This window comes from Mirounga leonina, unplaced genomic scaffold (assembly GCF_011800145.1).
Source record: "Mirounga leonina isolate KUSES-001 unplaced genomic scaffold, KU_Mleo_1.0 Mir_101664, whole genome shotgun sequence".
Taxonomy (NCBI): domain Eukaryota; kingdom Metazoa; phylum Chordata; class Mammalia; order Carnivora; family Phocidae; genus Mirounga; species Mirounga leonina.
In genome coordinates this window covers 10,417,089-10,436,862 of record NW_023270175.1, presented here as the reverse complement: position 1 = coordinate 10,436,862, position 19,774 = coordinate 10,417,089, and the positions used below count along the sequence as shown (strand labels likewise).

The window sequence follows — 19,774 nt, the reverse complement described above, 5'->3', positions numbered from 1 at the left end:
GTACTTATCAGGGAAACCTGAAACTCTTTGGTTCCCCTGAGGTCTTGGGTTTTCCAGGCACAAATTCTAGCATGAGAGTCTGCAGCAAACTAACTGTAACAGTTCGGGTGGGTTTGCCTTGTCCTCAGAGGCCAGCTTTCCAGGCAACAGCACAAACAGAATCTATTTCAACTGTTCACCCTATCTTTCTATTTCCCCATGTCTCCAAGAGTCAGAAGCTCTATGGACTGGTTTCATCAGGGAGGCTCCACTCCTTGAATGTTTGGATTAAACAGATTCCCTGCTTCTGGGACAGAATGAAGCCCTGTGAGACGAGATAGGCAAAGCATTCTGAGGACTTCTCAAATGGTATGCTTAGTCTGAGATACCACATTTTTTAAATTAATTATTTTTTATTTTAAGCAGGCTCCATGCCCAATGTGGAGCTCGAACTCATGACCCCGAGATCAAGAGTCACACGTTCTACTGACTGGGCCAGCCGGGCGCCCCTGGGATACAACATGATAAACTGCCTCTTCTTTAATCTTTTAGATAAAATGAAGTTTAAAATAACCAATTTTAGGGGCACCTGGGTGGCTTAGTCAGTTAAGCGTCTGTCTTTGGCTCAGGTCATGATCCCAGGGTTCTGGAATTGAGCCCTACATCGGGCTCCCTGCTCAGCGGGGAGTCTGCTTCTCCCTCTCCTTCTGGTGCTTACTCTGTCAAATAAATAAATAAAATCTTAAAAAAAAGTAACCCATTTTGAAATACAGTTCTGACACACACTACCACATGGATGAACCTTGAAAATATTATGCTAAGTGAAAGAAGCCAGATACAAAAAAGGACAAATACTGTGGGATTCCACTTACACGAGGTACCCAGGAGAGGCAGATTCAGAGACAGAAAGTAGAAAAGAGGTGACCAGCGGCTGGGGAGAATGGGAACTTAGTGTTTAACGGGCACAGTTTCTATCTGGGATGATGAAAAAGTTCTAGAAATCGTGATGATGGCTGCACGACACTGTAAATGTACCTAATGCCATCGAGCTGTGCATTTAAAAACGGTCAAAATGGCAAATTTTATGTTTTGTGTATTTTACCAAACTCTTTACAAATCCCATAGCCTCCCAACAAAAACCAATTTCAAACTTCATGGAATCAGGACTTACCAGAGTATCATCGTTCTGGTCTCCAAACATTTCCTTAAAAATCTTGCCAGGATCAGGAATTGGAGGGAATATAATGATCTTGAGCCTTTAAGAAAACAGAGACATTTTTTGATCAAATCCTCCAGCCCATAGGAATGCCCCACTTAAAAAAAGCCACATTAAGGGCGCCTGGGTGGCTCAGTTGGTTAAGCGACTGCCTTCGGCTCAGGTCATGATCCTGGAGTCCCAGGATCGAGTCCCGCATCGGGCTCCCTGCTCGGCAGGGAGTCTGCTTCTCCCTCTGACCCTCCCCCCTCTCATGTGCTCTCTCTCTTTCTCAAATAAATAAAATCTTTAAAAAAAAAAAAAGCCACATTAAAAGAAGACTTGGACTAAAGACATGGTACAGAAGTCATCTTGAATGATGAAGCAGCTGTGAAGAAATTTCACAAGAAGCTGAGAAACCGATGTCCTGAGAGCACCCAGTATGGGCTGACCAAAGGGGCCATCAGGAGAAACAGACTGCTCATACCCTATCATTTTTAAAACTTTTTTTCCAGCTTTATTGAGATATACTCAACAAATAAAAATTATATTTGAGATGAACAACATGACGCTTTGATATATGTATACATTATGAAATGATGACTACAATCAAGCAAATTAACACATCCATCACCTCACATGGTTATGACTCTGTGTGTGTGTGTGTGTGTGCACCCTCCCCTAGTATTTAAATAATAATGGTGCTTTACTCATCGTAGACCTGATGGGGGCTTACTGCTTATAATTTTGAAAAAAATAATCTTCTGAGAACAGGGTACATTCTTCTTTAATTTTTTATTCTTCTCCCCCTGTCCATCTTTGTACCTTAGAGTACCCTTTGGTGGCCCCACCTCATCTCCTGGGCCCTAAACGTTGGTGTGGCCCAGGGCTCTGTCCTTCGCCCTCCATCCCACTCGCTCTGCGAGTGATCTCTTCCAGTCTTAGGGCTTCGGGTCTGTTTACATGCCGAGGGCTCCCCAAATTCGATCTCCGGCCCAGACCTCTCCCTTGTACTCCAGGTTCATCACACAACTACCCATTTAACATCTCTACTTGGGTATCTACTAGGCATCTCGAACTTCCATTCAGACCTGAAGTCCTCACCTTCGCCCTACAGCCAGGGCTCCTCGCAATCTTCTCCGTCTCAGCAAATGGCTCCCGCGTTCACTCAAGTTGCTGAAGCCCAAAGCCTGAGCTCTCCTTGAACCCTCAGTACCTGCCTCAGACCTCCACGGGCGGATGAGCAGCTTTCGGCATGTACCCTCAGTTTGACCTTCCAAATACATCCCGCCTCTGACCACATCTTACCAACTCCGCTGCTAACTTCCTAGGTGAGGCCGCCCTCACCTTTCCCCCGCCACCCCCCACAGCAAGGCCTCCTCACTGGCCTACCCGCTGCCATTCTTGCCCAAGCCAGTTCCTCATTCAGCAACTGCGGTGACGTTTTAGGACAGTACAATCAGGACAGTACAATCAGGTCATGGCCCTTCCCTGCTCAAAACTCTCCAATGTGTCCCCGTCATGCTTAGGAAAAGAAATCTCAGTTCCTTGCCACGGCCTCCGGGAGCTGGCTCCGGCCTCCGCTCGCGCGGCTCTCCGCTGGCGTGCACAGAGCACCATCCACCCGATGCGACTTGCTGAAGTGCTCTTTCCCACAGCTTTAGGCCGCAACCTGCTCTGCAGGAATACTAGCCGGGTCATTTATGGCCAAAGCGCTCCTGATACCCGGGCCAAACACCCAACACCCTCACAGAGAGTAGTAACTGCAGCCCGCAGGCTAGCAGAAACTGCCAGGCCAACCCGGGCCGCTGCCTCACCTTTTGAGATAAAGCAGAAGGACTATGATTGTGCCCGCGACAATGACCGGAGTGGCGAGCAACATGCTTATGTAGAACGTGGGGTCGGTGTTCTCACCTGGCAAATGGAAAGCAAACACAAAACGTGAGCAATCAACCCCTCTGAGAAAAAAACACCAAGCAATGGTAGGCTCAAACTAGTGAGATCACAGATATGTCTGCGCTCCGCCCCAACCTATTTTCCAAAATTCTTTGATTATCTTATCTTCCGCTCCCTTAATCGTGAGCAACACAGCCCTGCTCTAGGGCCTAAAATGCCGCCCGGAGGAATAAACACCTTGAGGGTTATCCGATACCAGGATATCTTAACTAGTTTTCAGACACTATTCACAATGTTAGACCTGTTAAAAAAGGTCATCTCATTAACTGTGACTACCTTTTCTTATTGGTTACTTATCACTATTAGAACATGTAAATTAACCCTAACTACCACTCCTTCTTAACTGAGCATCTACTATATACGTGATACCATCCCAAGGGCTTGTACATGTTTATATCTATGCAATAGAGATACGTAATAGTATCTCCCATTTATACACATGAGAAGGACAAGGCTCAGAGGGGTTCAATGGCTCGTCCAGAAGGGTTTCGGAAGTGATGCCATCAAGCCTCAAATCCGACACTGTCCAAAAAGTTCCAGAGCTTTTTATTAACTGCCTTGCTATATCTCACACACAGAATGTCATGTCTACTTACATGCTCATCTTTTCCACTAGGGCATGACCATCTAGAAAGCAACATCAGGGCCTAGAATCATTGTGTTAGCCTCTAAGGTGACCCCAGATGATCCCTGCCTCCTGATAGTCACACCCTTACATAATCTCCTCCCCTTGAGGATGGGCTGAACTGACAGACTTGTTTGTAAAAGAAATGAATAGCAGCGCTGATGTCATTTCCAAGATTAGGTTATAAAAGACTGTGATTTCCCCATGGGTGTTCTCTCACACACTCTTGCTTGGGTCACTTACTTGAGCAAGCTAGCTGCCATTTCATGAGGCAGCCCCGTGGGGAGGTCCAAGGGGCAAGACACCGAGGGAGGCCTCTGCATTAGCTCCCTAGGGCTGCTGTGGCGAACCACCACACACCAGTTGGCTTAAAACAGGCATGTATTCTCTCACAGTTCTGGAGGCTAGAAGTCCAAAATCAAGGTATCCGCAGGGACATGCTGCCTCTGAAGGCTCTAGAGAAGATCCTTCCTTGCTTCTTCTTAGCTTCTGGTGGCCCCCAGGACTCACTGGTGTTCCTGCATCATTCCTGATGGCCGCAGTTGCATCACTCCATTCTCTGCCTCCATCCTCCCAGGGCCTTCTTCCCTGTGTGTCTGTGTGTCTCTCGGTGTTTCTGTGCATCCTCTCTTCTTACGAGGGTACTAGTCATTGGATTTAGGGCCTACTCTAAGACAGTGGGACCTCATCCTAACTTGATTACATCTCCAAAAACTCTATTTCCAAGTGAAGTCACATTCACAGGTATAGGAGTTGGGACTTGAACGTATCTTTTTGAGGGATATGATTCAACCTGCCACAGCCTCCATCCAACAGCCAGCAAGGAATGGAGGCTTTCCAACGACCACAAAAGTGAGCCTGGAAGTGGGTTCTCCAGCCCTAGTCAAGCCTTCAGATGAGGCTGCAGGCCCAACCAACAGCTTGACTGTAACCCCATGAGAGAACTTGAGCCAGAGGTACCGAGCTAAGCTGGGCCCTGATTCCTGACCCACAGGAACTGTGAGATGGTAAATATGTGTCTCTTAAGCCACCAAGTGTTGAGGTGCTTTGTTATGCAACAATTCATAACTAATACAACCATGCCTGGCCCATAGCTTGTTTAGTCCCTCAATTAATAGGGAACTGCCTACCTCAACAATCTGTTTCTCTGACCGTCAGAGAGCTATTAGAAGGTTCTGCAGTTGGTCCTATTTTGCCCCGTGGAGCCACGAAATAAAATAACCTATTCCCTCTCCTACCTAACAACAGCCCAACTATTAGAATTCCACAATCAGGACTCCTTACCCCTGAGCTTGCTTCATCAACCACTCCTCCCGAAGTTTTGAGATTCTTTCACATCCTGATAGCCCTTTCGAGGATAGATTCCAGTCTGCCACTGAACCTCCTACACTGTTGTGCCCAAAATCGAATACCGCACACTTGTGAGGTGGTTGGGACACTGCTCCCCACCCCGTAGCACTCCCTTGTTCTGGGTGCTGCACCCTCACTGCGGCCTATGGCTGCATATGCCTTTGGGGGATATTTAAGTCAATGCTGAGTCACTCTGAGCTTACAGTTCAATAAAACCCTATTCCCCCCCCCACACACACATCCATAAAGCATAGGTCTTTCCAATCTTGTACTTGGGCCGGACACACAGTTTGCTCAGCCACTCCATTAATAAATGAAACTGTTGTTTTCAAACCTAGATACAGTTTGATCTCTATTAAATGACATCAAGGTCACTGTTCTACTCTCGATTCTGTCACCAGCACACAAGCTAGCTCTCTAGCATTGCACAATCTGCAGATTTAATCGTGCCTGCCTTCTGATATTTTTGTTCAGGTTGTTAAGAAGATGGAGACAGGACGGAAGAGAGAATAACACCTTTTGGATTGTGGATTTTCAAAGAGCTGTACATTGTGAATTAAACCTGGGTGATTTGACAGTAATTAAACAGAAAATACAGTTCAATTGTAGATATTCTCTGGATGACATCAATAACGCAGAACAATCCTTTACCCCAATCTATTTTCTGCTTCAGCTTAGTTTCCATGCATCAGTCGTTTAAATTTTAATGAAATCCTGTTCTCTTACCTATACTCATCGCTTGACTCCAATTACTCCAGAGTTTGTCATCCTCATAGCATAATTTATTTGTTCTGACTCTTATTCTGACCGTGTTCAAAGTATCAGGAAGAACACCAGGGACCATGAAACAAATTGTACCCTTAGATATAAAATAAAAACACACAGGAATGTTATCAGCTTATTCTCTTTCTCTGCTTCTGAATCCTAAATATAATTATCTGTCAAATTCTGTATATGATTAAGACTTGGACTGCAGGGGCGCCTGGGTGGCTCAGTTGGTTAAGCGACTGCCTTCGGCTCAGGTCATGATCCTGGAGTCCCAGGATCGAGTCCCACATCGGGCTCCCTGCTCGGCGGGGAGTCTGCTTCTCCCTCTGACCCTCCCCCCTCTCGTGTGCTTTCTCTCTCTCATTCTCTCTCTCTCAAATAAATAAATAAAATCTTTAAAAAAAAAAAAAAAAGACTTGGACTGCAGTCCAAATTCTCTGACTTTAACTCCTCAAATAAAAATTGGCAATAACCCAGAGAATAAAGGAGTCTGTTTTTCTCAAAGCAGTTCAAATTTAGGCTATGGTCGCCCTGCCCCACCCCCAATTATTCTATGACTTTAAGCCCAAATAGCTAAAGTTGAATTTACTGACCTCTAGGTTTCCCTCAAATTCTGAATTCTGACATTTGGCCTCTTCAACCTTGAAGATATAAAAAACAAATAAATTCAAAAAGTTTAAGAGACTACATTATATCATTTAACCATTTCTAACAAGGTTCCCTTTTATCCCATCAAAAGAGGACCAGGTGCAGTGAAAGAAGGTTTTTTTTTTTTTTTTTAAATAAGTGGTGCTGGGTCAATTACATATCCATACAGGAAAAAAAAGAATCTTGACCCCTACCTCACACTATTTATGAAGTCATTTCCAGATGGACTGCAGATCTAAATGTGAAAGTTAAACTGAATAAACAAATACATAAATACAGCAAGATTTTAGAAGAAAATGTAGAACATCTTCATGACCTTGAAGCAGATTTCTTAAATAAAACCAAAAAATATTAACCCTAAAGGAAAAATTGTTATAAAGTCATCTATACTAAAATTGCAAACTTCTTCTGTTCATCAAAGATATCCTATTAAGGAAATTAAAAAAAAGTCATGTATAGAGTGAGAGAAGTTATTTGCAATTCCTGACAATGGACTTGCATATATACATATCATATAATATATACTTACATTTATATATAATACACACACACATATATACCTATATCCCACCAATTAATAAGGAAAAGACAGACAACCCAACAGAAAAACTGGCAAAAGATGTGAACAGGCGTTTCACAAGAGGGTATTCAAATCGATAAGGAACATGTGCAAAAGTGCTCAACTTCATTAGTTATCAGGGAAATGCAAATTAAATCCAAAAAATAACAATACACACACCTACCAGACAATACCAAGTATTGTTGAGGATGTGAAGCATCTAGCACTCTCAATTTCTGCTCTTAGAAGTGTTGGTGGGAATGTGAATTGGTGCAGCCACTATGGCAAACAGTATGGAGCTTCCTCAAAAAGTTAAAAATAGAACTACCAGCATAGGGAATATAGTCAATAATATCGTGATAACATTGTATGGTGACAGATGGTGACGCTTATGGTGAGCACTGAGAAATGTACAGAATTGTTGAAAAAATATGTTGTACACCTGAAACTAACACCATATGTCAATTATACTTCAATTAAAAAAAAATACCATATGATTCAGTAACTCTACTACTGGGTCTCTGAAGAAAATGGGGGCGCCTGGGTGGCTCAGTCGGTGAATCCTCTGACTCTTGGTTTCAGCTCAGGTCATGATCTCAACGGTTGTGGGATGGAGCCCCGCATCAATGGGAAGTCTGCTTAAGATTCTCTCCCTCTCATTCTCCCCTCACACACGTGCTCTCTAAAATAAATAAATCAATCTTTGGGAAAAAAAGAAAATGAACACACTAATTTGAAAAGATACATGCACTGCTGGGGCGCCTGGGTGGCTTAGTTGGCTAAGTGTCCAACTCTTGACTTCGGCTCTGGTCATGATCTCAGGGTTGTGAGATCAAGCCCTGCGTCGGGCTCTGCGCTGGGTGTGGAGCCTGCTTGGAATTCTCTCTCTCCCTCCGCCCCCTGTCCCTGCTCACGTGCTCTCTCTCTGTCTAACAAAAAGAAAGAAGAAAAAAGAAAGAAAAGATACAAGATATACACACCCCTATGTTTGCTGCAGCGTTATTTACAATAGCCAAGATATGGAAGTAAGCCAAGTGTGCACTGATAGATGAATAGATAAAGATGTGGTATATATATAATGGAATATCATCCAGCCATGGAAAAGAAGGAAATCCTACCATTTATGACAACATGGATGAAACTCGAGGGCACTGTGCTAAGTGAAGTAAGTCAGAGAAAGACAAACACTGTATGACCTCCATTAAACGTGGAATCTAAAATGAGCTCACAGAGGCAGAGAGTAGAATGGTGGTTGCCAGGGGCTGGGTGATCGGGGGAAATGGGGAGATGTTGGGCAAAAGGGTATATAAACTTCTAGTTGTAAGCTCTGGGGACCTAATGTACAGCATGGTGATTATAGTTAAATAATGCCACATTGTATACTTGAAATCTGCTTAGAGAGTAGATCTTCAGTGTTCTCACCATTTAAAAAAAGGTAACTGTGTGATGCGATAGATGTATTAATTAGCATGATTGTGGTAATCATCTCAGAAGACATGTATATTAAGTCATCACGGTGTACACCTTGAAAATAATCACACCGTACAACCCAAATATATATGGTTTTACTTGTCAATCGTACCTCAATAAAGCTGGAACAAACAGTCAACTTCTTTCAAAGAGACGTTTAAACATGAGATGAAGACCAGAACACACAGCACTGATTTTTGACCTTGAATGTTATTTACTAAATGGTCCCTAGCCACATCTGTGAGGAGCTGAAAGGCCAACTGAATGATAAAGAGCATCCTGTCGATACTTCATATGCGGCAGAGAAAAAGCCACTTGGGAATCAGAGACCTGGGGGCGGAATCCCAAGTACCAACTACCACTTGAGGGATCAGGTTGCAGGTTCCTGTCTCCCTCCCCTGGGCCATCTCCCAGATACGTGTACGTTCCAAAACTGGCACATCACTGTAAATTGAAGGTTCTGGGCTCTTGTTCAAACGTAAATTCCTTTGCATAGTTTATCGGCTGCTCAGATAACTCTGTGAGAAAAGGAAAACAAGGGCACAGAGGACTGAGTAGATAGATCATCTGTGGAGAAGCGGGGTGGTCAAAGGTCGTTCCTTGCTTTGTGATTCTGTCATGAGCGACCTGTGACCAGAGTTCCCATGTGATGGCACCAGGTCATGTCCCAGCCTACTTCCCCCTCTTAACTACAACACCAGGCAAAATAATTCCTAAAAAAATCTTGCAAAAAGGGGGAAAAAAAAGGTCTAACCAGCAGAGCTCAAAATCAGTGAGCACACAAAAAGCTGATGACATTTTAGGAGAGGAAGCAGCTGGTGAACATCTGCTAGGAGAAAGAACATTCAACTCAAATGTATCAACAGAGTTAATTCCAAACAGACTACGGTTCGGATTTAGGAGGATAAATTCCATAGTATGTACATTCTCTTCAGTGCGGAAGTTTGTGGGGAAAAAAAAAGGTAACTCAGTTCAACAAGAGTTTCTTAAGTGAGGACTATGCACATGGTGTTAGACCAAACGCTCTTGGTCAAAGTTTAATACGTGAAGACCAACCTTTGAATACATAAAGACCAACTTATCAGCTGTGTGGCCTGCAGCAAGTGACTTTACCTCTCTGAGCCTTAGTTTCTCAATAAAATACAGGTTAAGATAGAAGCATTTCATGGACTGTTAGAGGCTACTGTAGAAGTGCCGGGAAGAGGATCTGTGCAGCCCATCATAAACACTTAACAAGTGACCGCTGGGACAGTTAAAAGGAAGTACTGAGGTGGCCCCCGGGGTTAGGGACACAAGCTTTAGAGTCAGACCTGCTGAAATCTTGATTCTACCACTTACCTTAGGAGTAAACCTCTGAGATTGCCTTTTTCTCATCTGTGAAACGGGGACAAAAGCAAGGCCCCAGATCCTCAGGGTTACCGTGAGGACTACACAAGACAGCTGAGATAAGGTGCTTATGAAAACGCCTACTCCATAGTAATCGCTCCATCCACGTCAGCCACTATTAGCAGGAGCCGCACAAAGTAAACACCACCTAACTCCTGCCTACGGGAGCTTTTATTTTTAGTTGGGACACAAGGCCTACCCATGTGATCAGGGGAACCAGCAGGACGTAATTCGGTGCCAAGTGAGTAATACAAGCAGCATGTGTCTCAGGATTTCAGACAGAAGAGAACAGTAAAGGCCGGAGCAGTCGTTCTGACAGCTGACTTCGTTGTAAATCCAAGCCTCACCTTCTCCCCACTTGGAAGCCCTCTGCTTTTTCCCTTTGCAGTACCATATGGGGACACCGGTTTCTGGCATGGAGAGTGATTATTCTATTTCAGCAAAGATTCACCTGCGATTGCCCAGAAACGCTCTGGTCAGCTGTGGACCTGGGCACTCCCTCTGGGGTTACAGCCCGTCAAGGCTGGCTTGTTTTAGTAAGTATTTTGAAACTCCCACGGCGAGCTCCAACAACTGGACCAAGGAATTTGTCCCTGTGCAATATGTGGGGCTCCTTTAAAAGCCAATATAAAACCCTTGGTCTCGAACTTCTCCAACTCCAATGCACCCCGGGGCCTGGAGTGGCTGGCACGCCAGTGACCAGCACAGTCCCTGTGGTCTTGAGGTGCCACCTTATGGAAACTACACTCCCTGGGGACCACGGTATTTAAATCTGGGCAAAAATTTTTGAGTTTAAGCAAAACCCCACTTGGTTTGTAGCTCAGACAAAAGCGTTGAAGGCCCGAGCGTGTGACCTCTACCGTAAAGCGGAACAATGGGACCGATGCTCTGAGGTTACACCACATCCTTTTATGCCCAGTGGCCCACAAGGACCTCTCGTTAGTATGTTTTGTACTAGATTCCCAATGGCGTAAATGTACCGAATCCAACAACTACGGGCTACTCACATTTGACGACTCTAGCTGCCATGAACTCCAAGACCATGGAATGGCCACCACCAGAGCCTCGAAGTATCTACCGGATCGGACCCCGGCCTCCTGCTTACATGTCTTTCCCTACTCTATTTTGGCCACACCAGTCTCCTTTCTGTCTCCCACACATGCCAAGCTCATTCTTGCCTCAGAGTCTTTGTACTTGCTGTCCCTTCCACCCCCAGATATTCACATGGCTAGCCCCTGCTTGTCACTCTGGTCTTATCTCAAATGTCGTCACTTCGGATGACGACCCAACCTCATATTCCCGCAGGCCCTCCCATCGTGCTACTACATGACCCATCTGATTTTCTTCATAGCATTCATGCTCTGAGATTAGCTTGCTCATTTACATACGTACTTCCTAGTAGGTAGGCTTCATGGGAAAAACGGACCTTTTCGTCAGGGTCATGTGCACATAAAACAGTGCCTGGCACGTGGCAGATATGTAATAAAAATTTGTTCAGCAAATGAATTGATGAATGGCTTGAATCTTACAGCTAATGCTCCTACCATAAACCATCAAACCTTCCACCATGCCCTATTTCAGACAAGAAATTTCATCATCACCATCATCATCATCATCATCAGGTGACAAATCTAAGAGCTACATTTCACCGATGTTTCCATTTCTTACCCTACAAGAAATTCAAGTGAAAGAAAAATATCCAAATAAAATCAACTAGCTAGGAAAAACTTACGTAGAAAATATCATTCGTCTCAGTTTGGCTGTTATTGACTTCTACTTGATAAGATAAACATCTGCTGTAAAAATTCTGTGGATTCTTCCATTGCACATACAAGTTACCATTTTGGAAGAAGAGACGTTTAATATGTGGGGGATCAGGTTTCACTGAAAGACAGAAACAGAAGAACACAAATTAGCTTCCAGAGTATTTGTGATGAGGTTCATATATGGGTAGACATAATGAAGGTCACGATTAATGTAGAAAGCTTATTTTAAACTGCTCATAAAATGGATCCAAAGAACATCTCTGGGGTGTCTGGCAGATGACGTGAACTCTGACCTGCATCGATCCGGTTAGAACACGGCTGGGGTATAATCAGGATATCCAGCTGTGACACAGAGAATAAAGAAAAGAAGCACTTGGGTCCAGATGTGCATCCACCTAATGGATAATGAGGGGCACCAGGGGTTTCCTCAGCTGCCACTCACTTGCGTCAATCAAAGACCACAATTAAAACATTAGCCTAGTCTCTGTCACATACTGCAACATGGACAAACCTCAAGGACATTAGACTAAGTGAAATAAGCCCATCATAAAAGGACAAACACTGTAGGATTCCACCCATATGAGGGATCTAAAATAGTCAGAATCATAGAAACAGAAAAGAGAAAGCTGGTTACCAAGGGCTACGGGACGGGAAATTAGTGTTTAGGGGGCATCGAGTTTCAGTTTCAAAAGGTGAGAAAGTTCTGGAGATCTGTTGCACAACAATGTAAATATACTTAACATTACCGAACTGTATGCTTAGAAACGGTTACGATGGGAAATCTAATGTTATGTGATTATAACCACAATTAAAGTAAAAAAAAAATTAGCCTAGTCAATTTAGTTTTTCAGGAGTCAACTACACTTAAGACTAAGTGACAGAAGAGAATGGAAGATGAGCAGAACACAACTCGAAGATATCATCTTCCAGCTGAGAAGGATCTCCCTTTATGTCACCACTAATCTCCAGGAAGAAGAGCAAAATGAGCTTTAAAAGGTCCACCGAGGGGGCGCCTGGGTGGCTCAGTCATTAGGCATCTGCCTTCAGCTCAGGTCATGATCCCAGGGTCCTGGGATCGAGCCCCACGTCGTCAGGCTCCCTGCTGGGCGGGAAGCCTGCTTCTCCCTCTCCCACTCCCCACTGGTGTTCCCTCTCTCGCTGTGTCTCTCTGTGTCAAATAAATAAATAAAATCTTTAAAATAAATAAATAAAATAAAATAAAAGGTTCACCGAGGACAATCCGCCAAGCAAGGGGGAGGACAGCAAAGGGCTTTGCTTCAGATTATCCCACTTGGCAAGTTACCACGACCTCACTCCCCTGGCCTTCGGTCCACAATTAGAATTCACTTGCGTGACTATCTGAAGGGGTAGTAAATAGTGTTCTGCTCCCAGACTTGGGAACCTTTGTCAATTCATGGCTATGTGCCTATAAATTTTCTGTATACCACTTAACCAGAATCTGCGCTCCCTGTTGGAATCTTACAACAAATAAATAAACACGATGCTTATAGTAGTAGTCTGCTTTAGAGATTTACAAAATACTTATATACCTCACATCATTTGAAACTTCAGACAATCCTTTGAGGTCAAGAAGGACTTCGGACCCTGTTTTACAGATGAGGAAACACTTAAAGAGAGTTTATATGCTTTGTCCAAAGTGAAGACCTAGGAGCTCAAGCAGATACTGTGTTTTCAAGTCAAGGCCTCTTTCTAATAGGCCAACATTCAGCTGCGTTGGCTGTTCTGAGTGGTCAGGGCCTATGCCACCCTGCACGTTAGCTAGTTTAAATCATTTCTGATCGCTCCTCCTCCAGTCGAAGCCTTTTTTCAACTAAGAGAAAGATTATTCAGGAACCATATTTGATTTTATTCTGCAGCATCATCCTCTCGAGTATCATCAGCAAAAGAGAACAGATCTTAAGAGTCAGAGAGCCTGGTTCCAGTCTCGGTTCTACAACTGACTGCGTGTTCGAAGTCTTGGCACACTCAGAAGCAAACAAGAGCAAAGCATGTGGCACATATACTCAAGAAATATTAGAATTTCCAAGCCTGCTGCTTTAAAAAAAATCAAATAAGGGTATACATAAATACAGTCCTTTTTTTTTTTTTTTTCTGGGAAAATCTTAAAACCAAAGTCATCCCTTTTTTATTCTCTGTATTGACTGTTCAAAAGACATAACACTTTTATCCACACTGTTGTACAGGATTTCTAAAACTTACCATGAGAAGTTAAAGGCACTATATTGAAGGATGGTCTAATTTTTCCTGCATTATCCTTGACCACTATTTGGACACTGTGTTGTTCAAAACTGGAATCCTTCAAATTAGTCAGAGCAAAGGAACAACCAATGTGTTGACCTTCCCTATAGATGTCTTCACATTGAAGAATGTTTCCCAGGCTGCTGTGCCTGCAAGATATAATGAGACAACCTTCTGGATTATTTTTCACAAGGTGTTTAGGAAACAAAGGCACACGTTTGTTTTCTTTTAAATGGCTGAAGAGGACCATGAAAGGGAACATTTGCAATATGGAAAGAAAACTTTTCTTAAAACCCTATTTTATAATGTGGCTCCATTTCATACTCTAGGAAGAAACGAATGCTCCTTTTTGATGAACACTGGTACTTTCTTCTTTTCTTTTTTTTTAAGTAAGCTCTACACCCAATGTGGGGCTCGAACTCATGACCCTGAGATCAAGAGTCGCCCAGCCAGGCGCCCCAAACACTTGTATTTTCTTTCTTTCTTTTTTTTAAAAGATTTTATTTATTTGTCAGAGGAAGAGACAGAGAGCACACAAGCAGGGGGAGTGGCAGGCAGAGGGAGAGGGAGAAGCAGGCTCCCTGCTGAGCCGAGAGCCCGATGGGGGCTCGATCCCAGGACCCTGGGGATCATGACCTGAGCTGAAGGCAGACGCTTCACCGAATGAGCCACCCAGGCGGCCCAACACTGGTGCTTTCAACAGCTATGGAAACTGTAGGAGCTCCGACTCCTTATCATCTTCTGTATGAGAGATGTTATGAGGCCAGCATGAGAAGTTTCAGGCTTCTTGAAAATGCCTCATCTGCTGAATTCCATGGTTTTCCTCTGGCCCTTCTGCCTGCCTGCCTTGTTGTCATGGCTTCTCCTCCCTTTCCCCTTTTGAGAGGATTCACATTCGGTCCTCCGCCCTCTGCACATTCCTTTCTACCGCTTACTCTCTCATCCATTCTCCCCCAGTTTATCATGTCTGTCCCTTGACTAGAATTTCTACACTGGGGATTCCTTGGAGCTAGTCCCAGATTTCTAACTGCTCCATTTGAGTCCTCCACTCTGGCCTCAAAGTCAACGCCCTTATGCCCTCTCTTCCCTGCCAAACTGCCTGTCTTCTGACCTTCTCCATTCCCATCAGTCAGAGCTCGTTTTCTCTGGACTCCTTGATTACGGCCTTTGAAATCACCCTTTCCCCCCTCCTCTTTCCCCATATTCTGTCACCAAATTCTGTTACTTCTTCCTTCGCAAAGCTTCTTGGATTCTCTCCTGTGACATTCCTGGAACCCTCACCCTGTTTCATGCCCTCATCACTTCGGGCTTCATGTCCTTTCCAGAAGGACCTCTCTGACCTTCATTATTAGTGCCCCCTGACCCCTGCCAGATCAACGTTCCAGAACACAATGGTTTTCTACGTGTCTTACTCCAGGTGTGGCTTTAAATGCCTTCAATAAGCAGCAATGCTGGCACCTTATTTCCCATCCCGAACCTCTACACACACCTTTCCCCAGTGAGCATTAGCACCCAGTGCGGTGCGGGCCCACAGAAGGTGCTCGTGACGCTTCTCTGTCTAGGGTGTCAGAGGGTTCTGTCTTACAGTAGCTGGCAGAAGCCAGAGTCAAGCCCTACCTCAGCCATAATGGGAGCTGTGCAAAGGTTCTACAGAAAAGGAAGGCAATTTTAAGAATGACCTAACAGTGATGAGTCCCAAACCCTTGACTTATTACCTCCGAGTCATCTGTAGCTGTATAAAGTGCAGATCCCTCAAGCCCTCTCCCAGGAATCCTACTTACAGGTTCTGCCCAGGGCCGAGGCATCAGCATTTTGACAGCGATTCTCCAGGGGATTCTTTTGCACATCAGATACTCTCATAAATGCAGTCAACTGATCTTTGACAAGGGGGCAAAGACAGTCTCTTCAACAAATGGTGCTGGAACTAGACAGATGTCCATATGCAAAACAATGAATCTAGACACAGTCCTTATGCCACTCACAAAACTAGACTCACAATGGATCACAAACCTAAATGTAAAGTGCAAAACCATAAAACTCTTAGGAGATGACGTAGGGAAAAAGCTAGATGAGCTGCAGCGTGGTGACGACTTTTTAGATACAAGACCGAAGACAGGATCTAGAAAAGAAATAATCAGTCAGCTGGGCTTCGTTAAAATTAAAAACTTCGGCCCTGCAAAAATCAGTAGTAAGAGAATAAGAAAACAAGCCACAGACTCAGAGAAAATATTTGCAAGACACATCTGATAAAGGACTGCTACCCCAAATATACACAGAATTCTTAAAACAATAAGAAAACAGGCACCTCACCAAAGAAGAAATATAGATGGCAAAGAAGCATCTGAAAAGATGTTCCGCACCATATGTCATCAGGGAAATGCAAATTACAACAACAAGATGCCACTCCACACACCTATTAGAATGGCCATGACCCAGAGCAGTGCCATCAGCAAATGCCGGGGGCGGGGGTGGGGGTGGGGACATGGAGCGACAAGCATGCTGTCTCGCTGCTGGCGGGAATGCAAGATACTGCAGCCACTCTGGGGGCAGAGTTCGGTAGTTTCTTACAAAACGCCACATACTCTTACCATATGATCAGCCATCACATTCCCCGGTATTTACCTAAAGGAGTCAAAAACTTATGTCCATGCGAAACACTGCACACAGATGTTTACAGCAGCTTTATTCATAACGGCCAAGACTCAGAAGCGACGAAGACATCCTTCAGCAGGTGGATATTTAAACTGCAGTGCACCCAGACAACGGAATATTATTCAGCATGGTAAAAAAGAGGTATCAAGCCAGGAAAAGACATGGAGGAAATGTAAACGCGCATTATGAATGAAAGAAGCCAATCAATCTGAAAAGGCTGCACGCTGTAGGATCCCGAACCACAGGACCCTCTGGAAAAGGCAGCACTGTGGAGACAAGGAAGGATCAGTGCTGTAGGGGCTGTGGAGGGAAAGATGAACAGGGAGAGGACAGAGGAGTTTGAGGGCAATGAAAATACTCTGTACGAGGCTATGATGACAGACACGTGTCATTATACATTTGTCCAAACCCATAGTACAGACGACACCAAGAGGGAGCCTGAAGGTAAAGTATGGACTGTGAGTGGTTAGGATGTATCAACGTAGGTTCATCAGTTGTGTCAAATGTACCACCCTGGGGGGGGGGGATGCAGATAATGGGGGAGGCCATGAATGGTGGGGGCAGAGGGTACATGGGAAATCTCTGTACCTTCCCCTCAGTTTTGTTGTAAATCTAAAACATCTCTACAAAAATAAAGTCTTTAAAAACAAACCCCAAAACTCAGATCTAATGTATTTACTCCTTCAAAGGCTATGCAAAGAAGTATTTAAATACAGAAAATGCAGGGCGCCTGGGTGGCTCAGTCGGTGAAGCGTCTGCCTTCCGTGAAGCGTCTGCCTTCGGCTCAGGTCATGATCCCAGGATCCTGGGATCGAGCCCTGCAGGGAACCTGCTTCTCCCTCTCCCTCTGTCACTCCCTCTGCTTGTGCTTTCTCGCTCTCAAATAAATAAAATCTTTAAAGAAAATACAGAAGATGCTCTTGTCCCTTAAGAGATGGTACATAAAGTTTTTCTCCTAGTTGTAGGCCCCTGTAGTTCAGTCTTAGAAACTGTAGTTTCTAAGTTAGTGCCATGGTTAGTTTTTAGATCAGACAGGCCTGGAATGTTTTTCACCCACACCCAGAAACAGAAACTGAAGAAATTTATGACACTTTTGTTACATAACTTAAAAAAAAAAACTAGGCAGAAAATTAATTTTTTTCAACCAGTGAAAGGAACTTCTCTAATGGGCAATCTTTAAGATTCCTTTGTCACTTCTGTACCTTGGGTGTTTCACATACTCTCATGGACCCCAGATAAGAAATTTTTCAAAAAATTTTGTTGTTGTAATTTGGACAAAATAACAAAAGGGGAAATACTGGGTTTTGAACAGACAACTTTTGGGGACTTCTTGCAAAATACTAGATAAGAACCTGAGCCAGAAGGCATTCAGGTGCTTCCTGTGAAGATTCAGACACTGAAATCCTCCACAGAATCACACTATAGACATAAGGAGGAAATGGACAGATTTAAAGACAATTTCCCCAACTCTGAAGATGATTAATGTGGTAAGAAATGCCCTAAAATTCATTGGCAGAGCTAGTCTGTGGCTACTTTTTTTTAAAATAATTTATTTATTTATTTGAGAGAGAGAGAATACAAGCTGGGGAGAGAGGAGGGAGAGGGAGAAGCAGACTCCCCGCTGAGCTGGGAGCCTGACATGGGGCTTGATCCCAGGACCCGAGGATCATGACCTGAGCTGAAGACAGACGCTTAACTGACTGAGCCCCCCAGACGCCCCTAGTCTGTAGCTGTTAAGCCCCCCAGCCTTGCCCTGCCACCTCCCCCAAGCTTTCCTTTCAATGCCAGACTAGCCCTGCAGAACCACAAGTCATTGCCCTGGGGCTTCAAAGTGATTCCAGTTTCTAACTGGGGAGTAGGGAAACAGTCTCTGGCAGTTCGTTTGACATGATTTAACGATTGGTTAAATAACTGGTACCTAAACCAATTCCAAGTGCTTGATAATGAACGACCCAAGCATCTGCCTTTCTTTTGTGGTTTTGATTGGAAAGGATCTCTCTAGGGGAGGGCAGGGGTAGAGGAGGTAAGGACTAGCTGCTAATTCTTCCAAGTGGGGGAAGAAGCCACCCATGCGTACCGGCTACATCTACAAGGGAGTGGGGATGAATAATAGTAATAAAAAAAATACACAGCTCTCACACACTCATCACTTACTCTGTATGTGGTAGCAGCTGGGCACAGCTCCAAATACTTCTCACCCAATAACAGCCCTTACCCCAACCTTACGAGGTAGCACTAATATTACTATGCCCATTTAACAGAATAATCTGTTAAAAGAATAAGCTGCGGAGTGCTGAGGGCAGAAGAATATAGAATCTGTACCAGCACTGTCCGAGGAAATTTTCTGGGATTACAGAAATGTTTTCTATCTGTGCTGTCCAAGGCAGGAGCCACTGGCCACGTGTGAAAGTGACCAGTAAGACTGAGCAACTGAAGTTTTAATTCGACTTAATTTTAATTAATTTAAAGTCGTATCTAAGTAGTCACAGGGGAGTTGTGGCTTCCGTATCGGACAGCACAGGTCGTATGTACTACAGAAAGAGTCCACGCTGATGACCGATGCTGGGAACACACATGACAAGAAGTGGTGTCCCTGACACCCGCCCCCTCGGGCATCAGTGAACCACACTCTCTTAGGATGGCTTTGTGAGCCACCCCCAATGGCTGCAGGTTATACTCTGCACAGGGGCATCAACTGAGGGCTGATAGCCAGCCCAAGCACCATCTGCTCTCAGCTCTGGCAAGATGCTGCATCAGCCCAGAGGAAGAGGAATCTTTCAACCGAGAGGAAGAAGAATGCTTGTTCCAATTGGTGGGGCCAATTTTTTTTTTTATAATTTATTCACCCAGAGGGGGCGCAGGTTTTGCCATTGGCACAGACTTGTTTTGTGCTAGTACACGCCTCAAGGCACTTCCCTATCTTTGGCTCAGAAGAACTCCAAGCACTGGGCCCCTGCTCTCCTCCAGCCCCACGCTGACTCCTGCATCCGGATTGCTTTCCGGCACGGGCGGCCATGAAATGAGGGACGGTTTTCACGCTTTTCCTTCCTTCCCCTGCACCTTCTGTAGACACAGATTCTAAAGGTTTTCCCTGCGATTTTACCAATAACTACTCCAGGGAAAGCAAGAGAAGTTAACAGCATAATAAACACAGGGATGCT

General features: G+C 44.4%; 1 protein-coding gene across 1 annotated transcript in view; it reads right to left on the bottom strand.

Moving 5' to 3' along the window:
• The window catches only part of IL13RA1 (interleukin 13 receptor subunit alpha 1), a 53,199-nt gene that overhangs the window by 13,287 nt on the left and 20,138 nt on the right, over positions 1-19,774 (bottom strand). Inside the window, exons 5-10 of the mRNA XM_035007727.1 lie at positions 13,923-14,110; positions 11,669-11,820; positions 6,467-6,514; positions 5,832-5,964; positions 2,992-3,088; positions 1,151-1,235 (exon numbers count right to left, since the gene is read on the bottom strand). Of these exons, the coding sequence (XP_034863618.1) occupies positions 1,151-1,235; positions 2,992-3,088; positions 5,832-5,964; positions 6,467-6,514; positions 11,669-11,820; positions 13,923-14,110 (703 nt within the window). The remainder of the gene's footprint in view (positions 1-1,150; positions 1,236-2,991; positions 3,089-5,831; positions 5,965-6,466; positions 6,515-11,668; positions 11,821-13,922; positions 14,111-19,774) is intronic.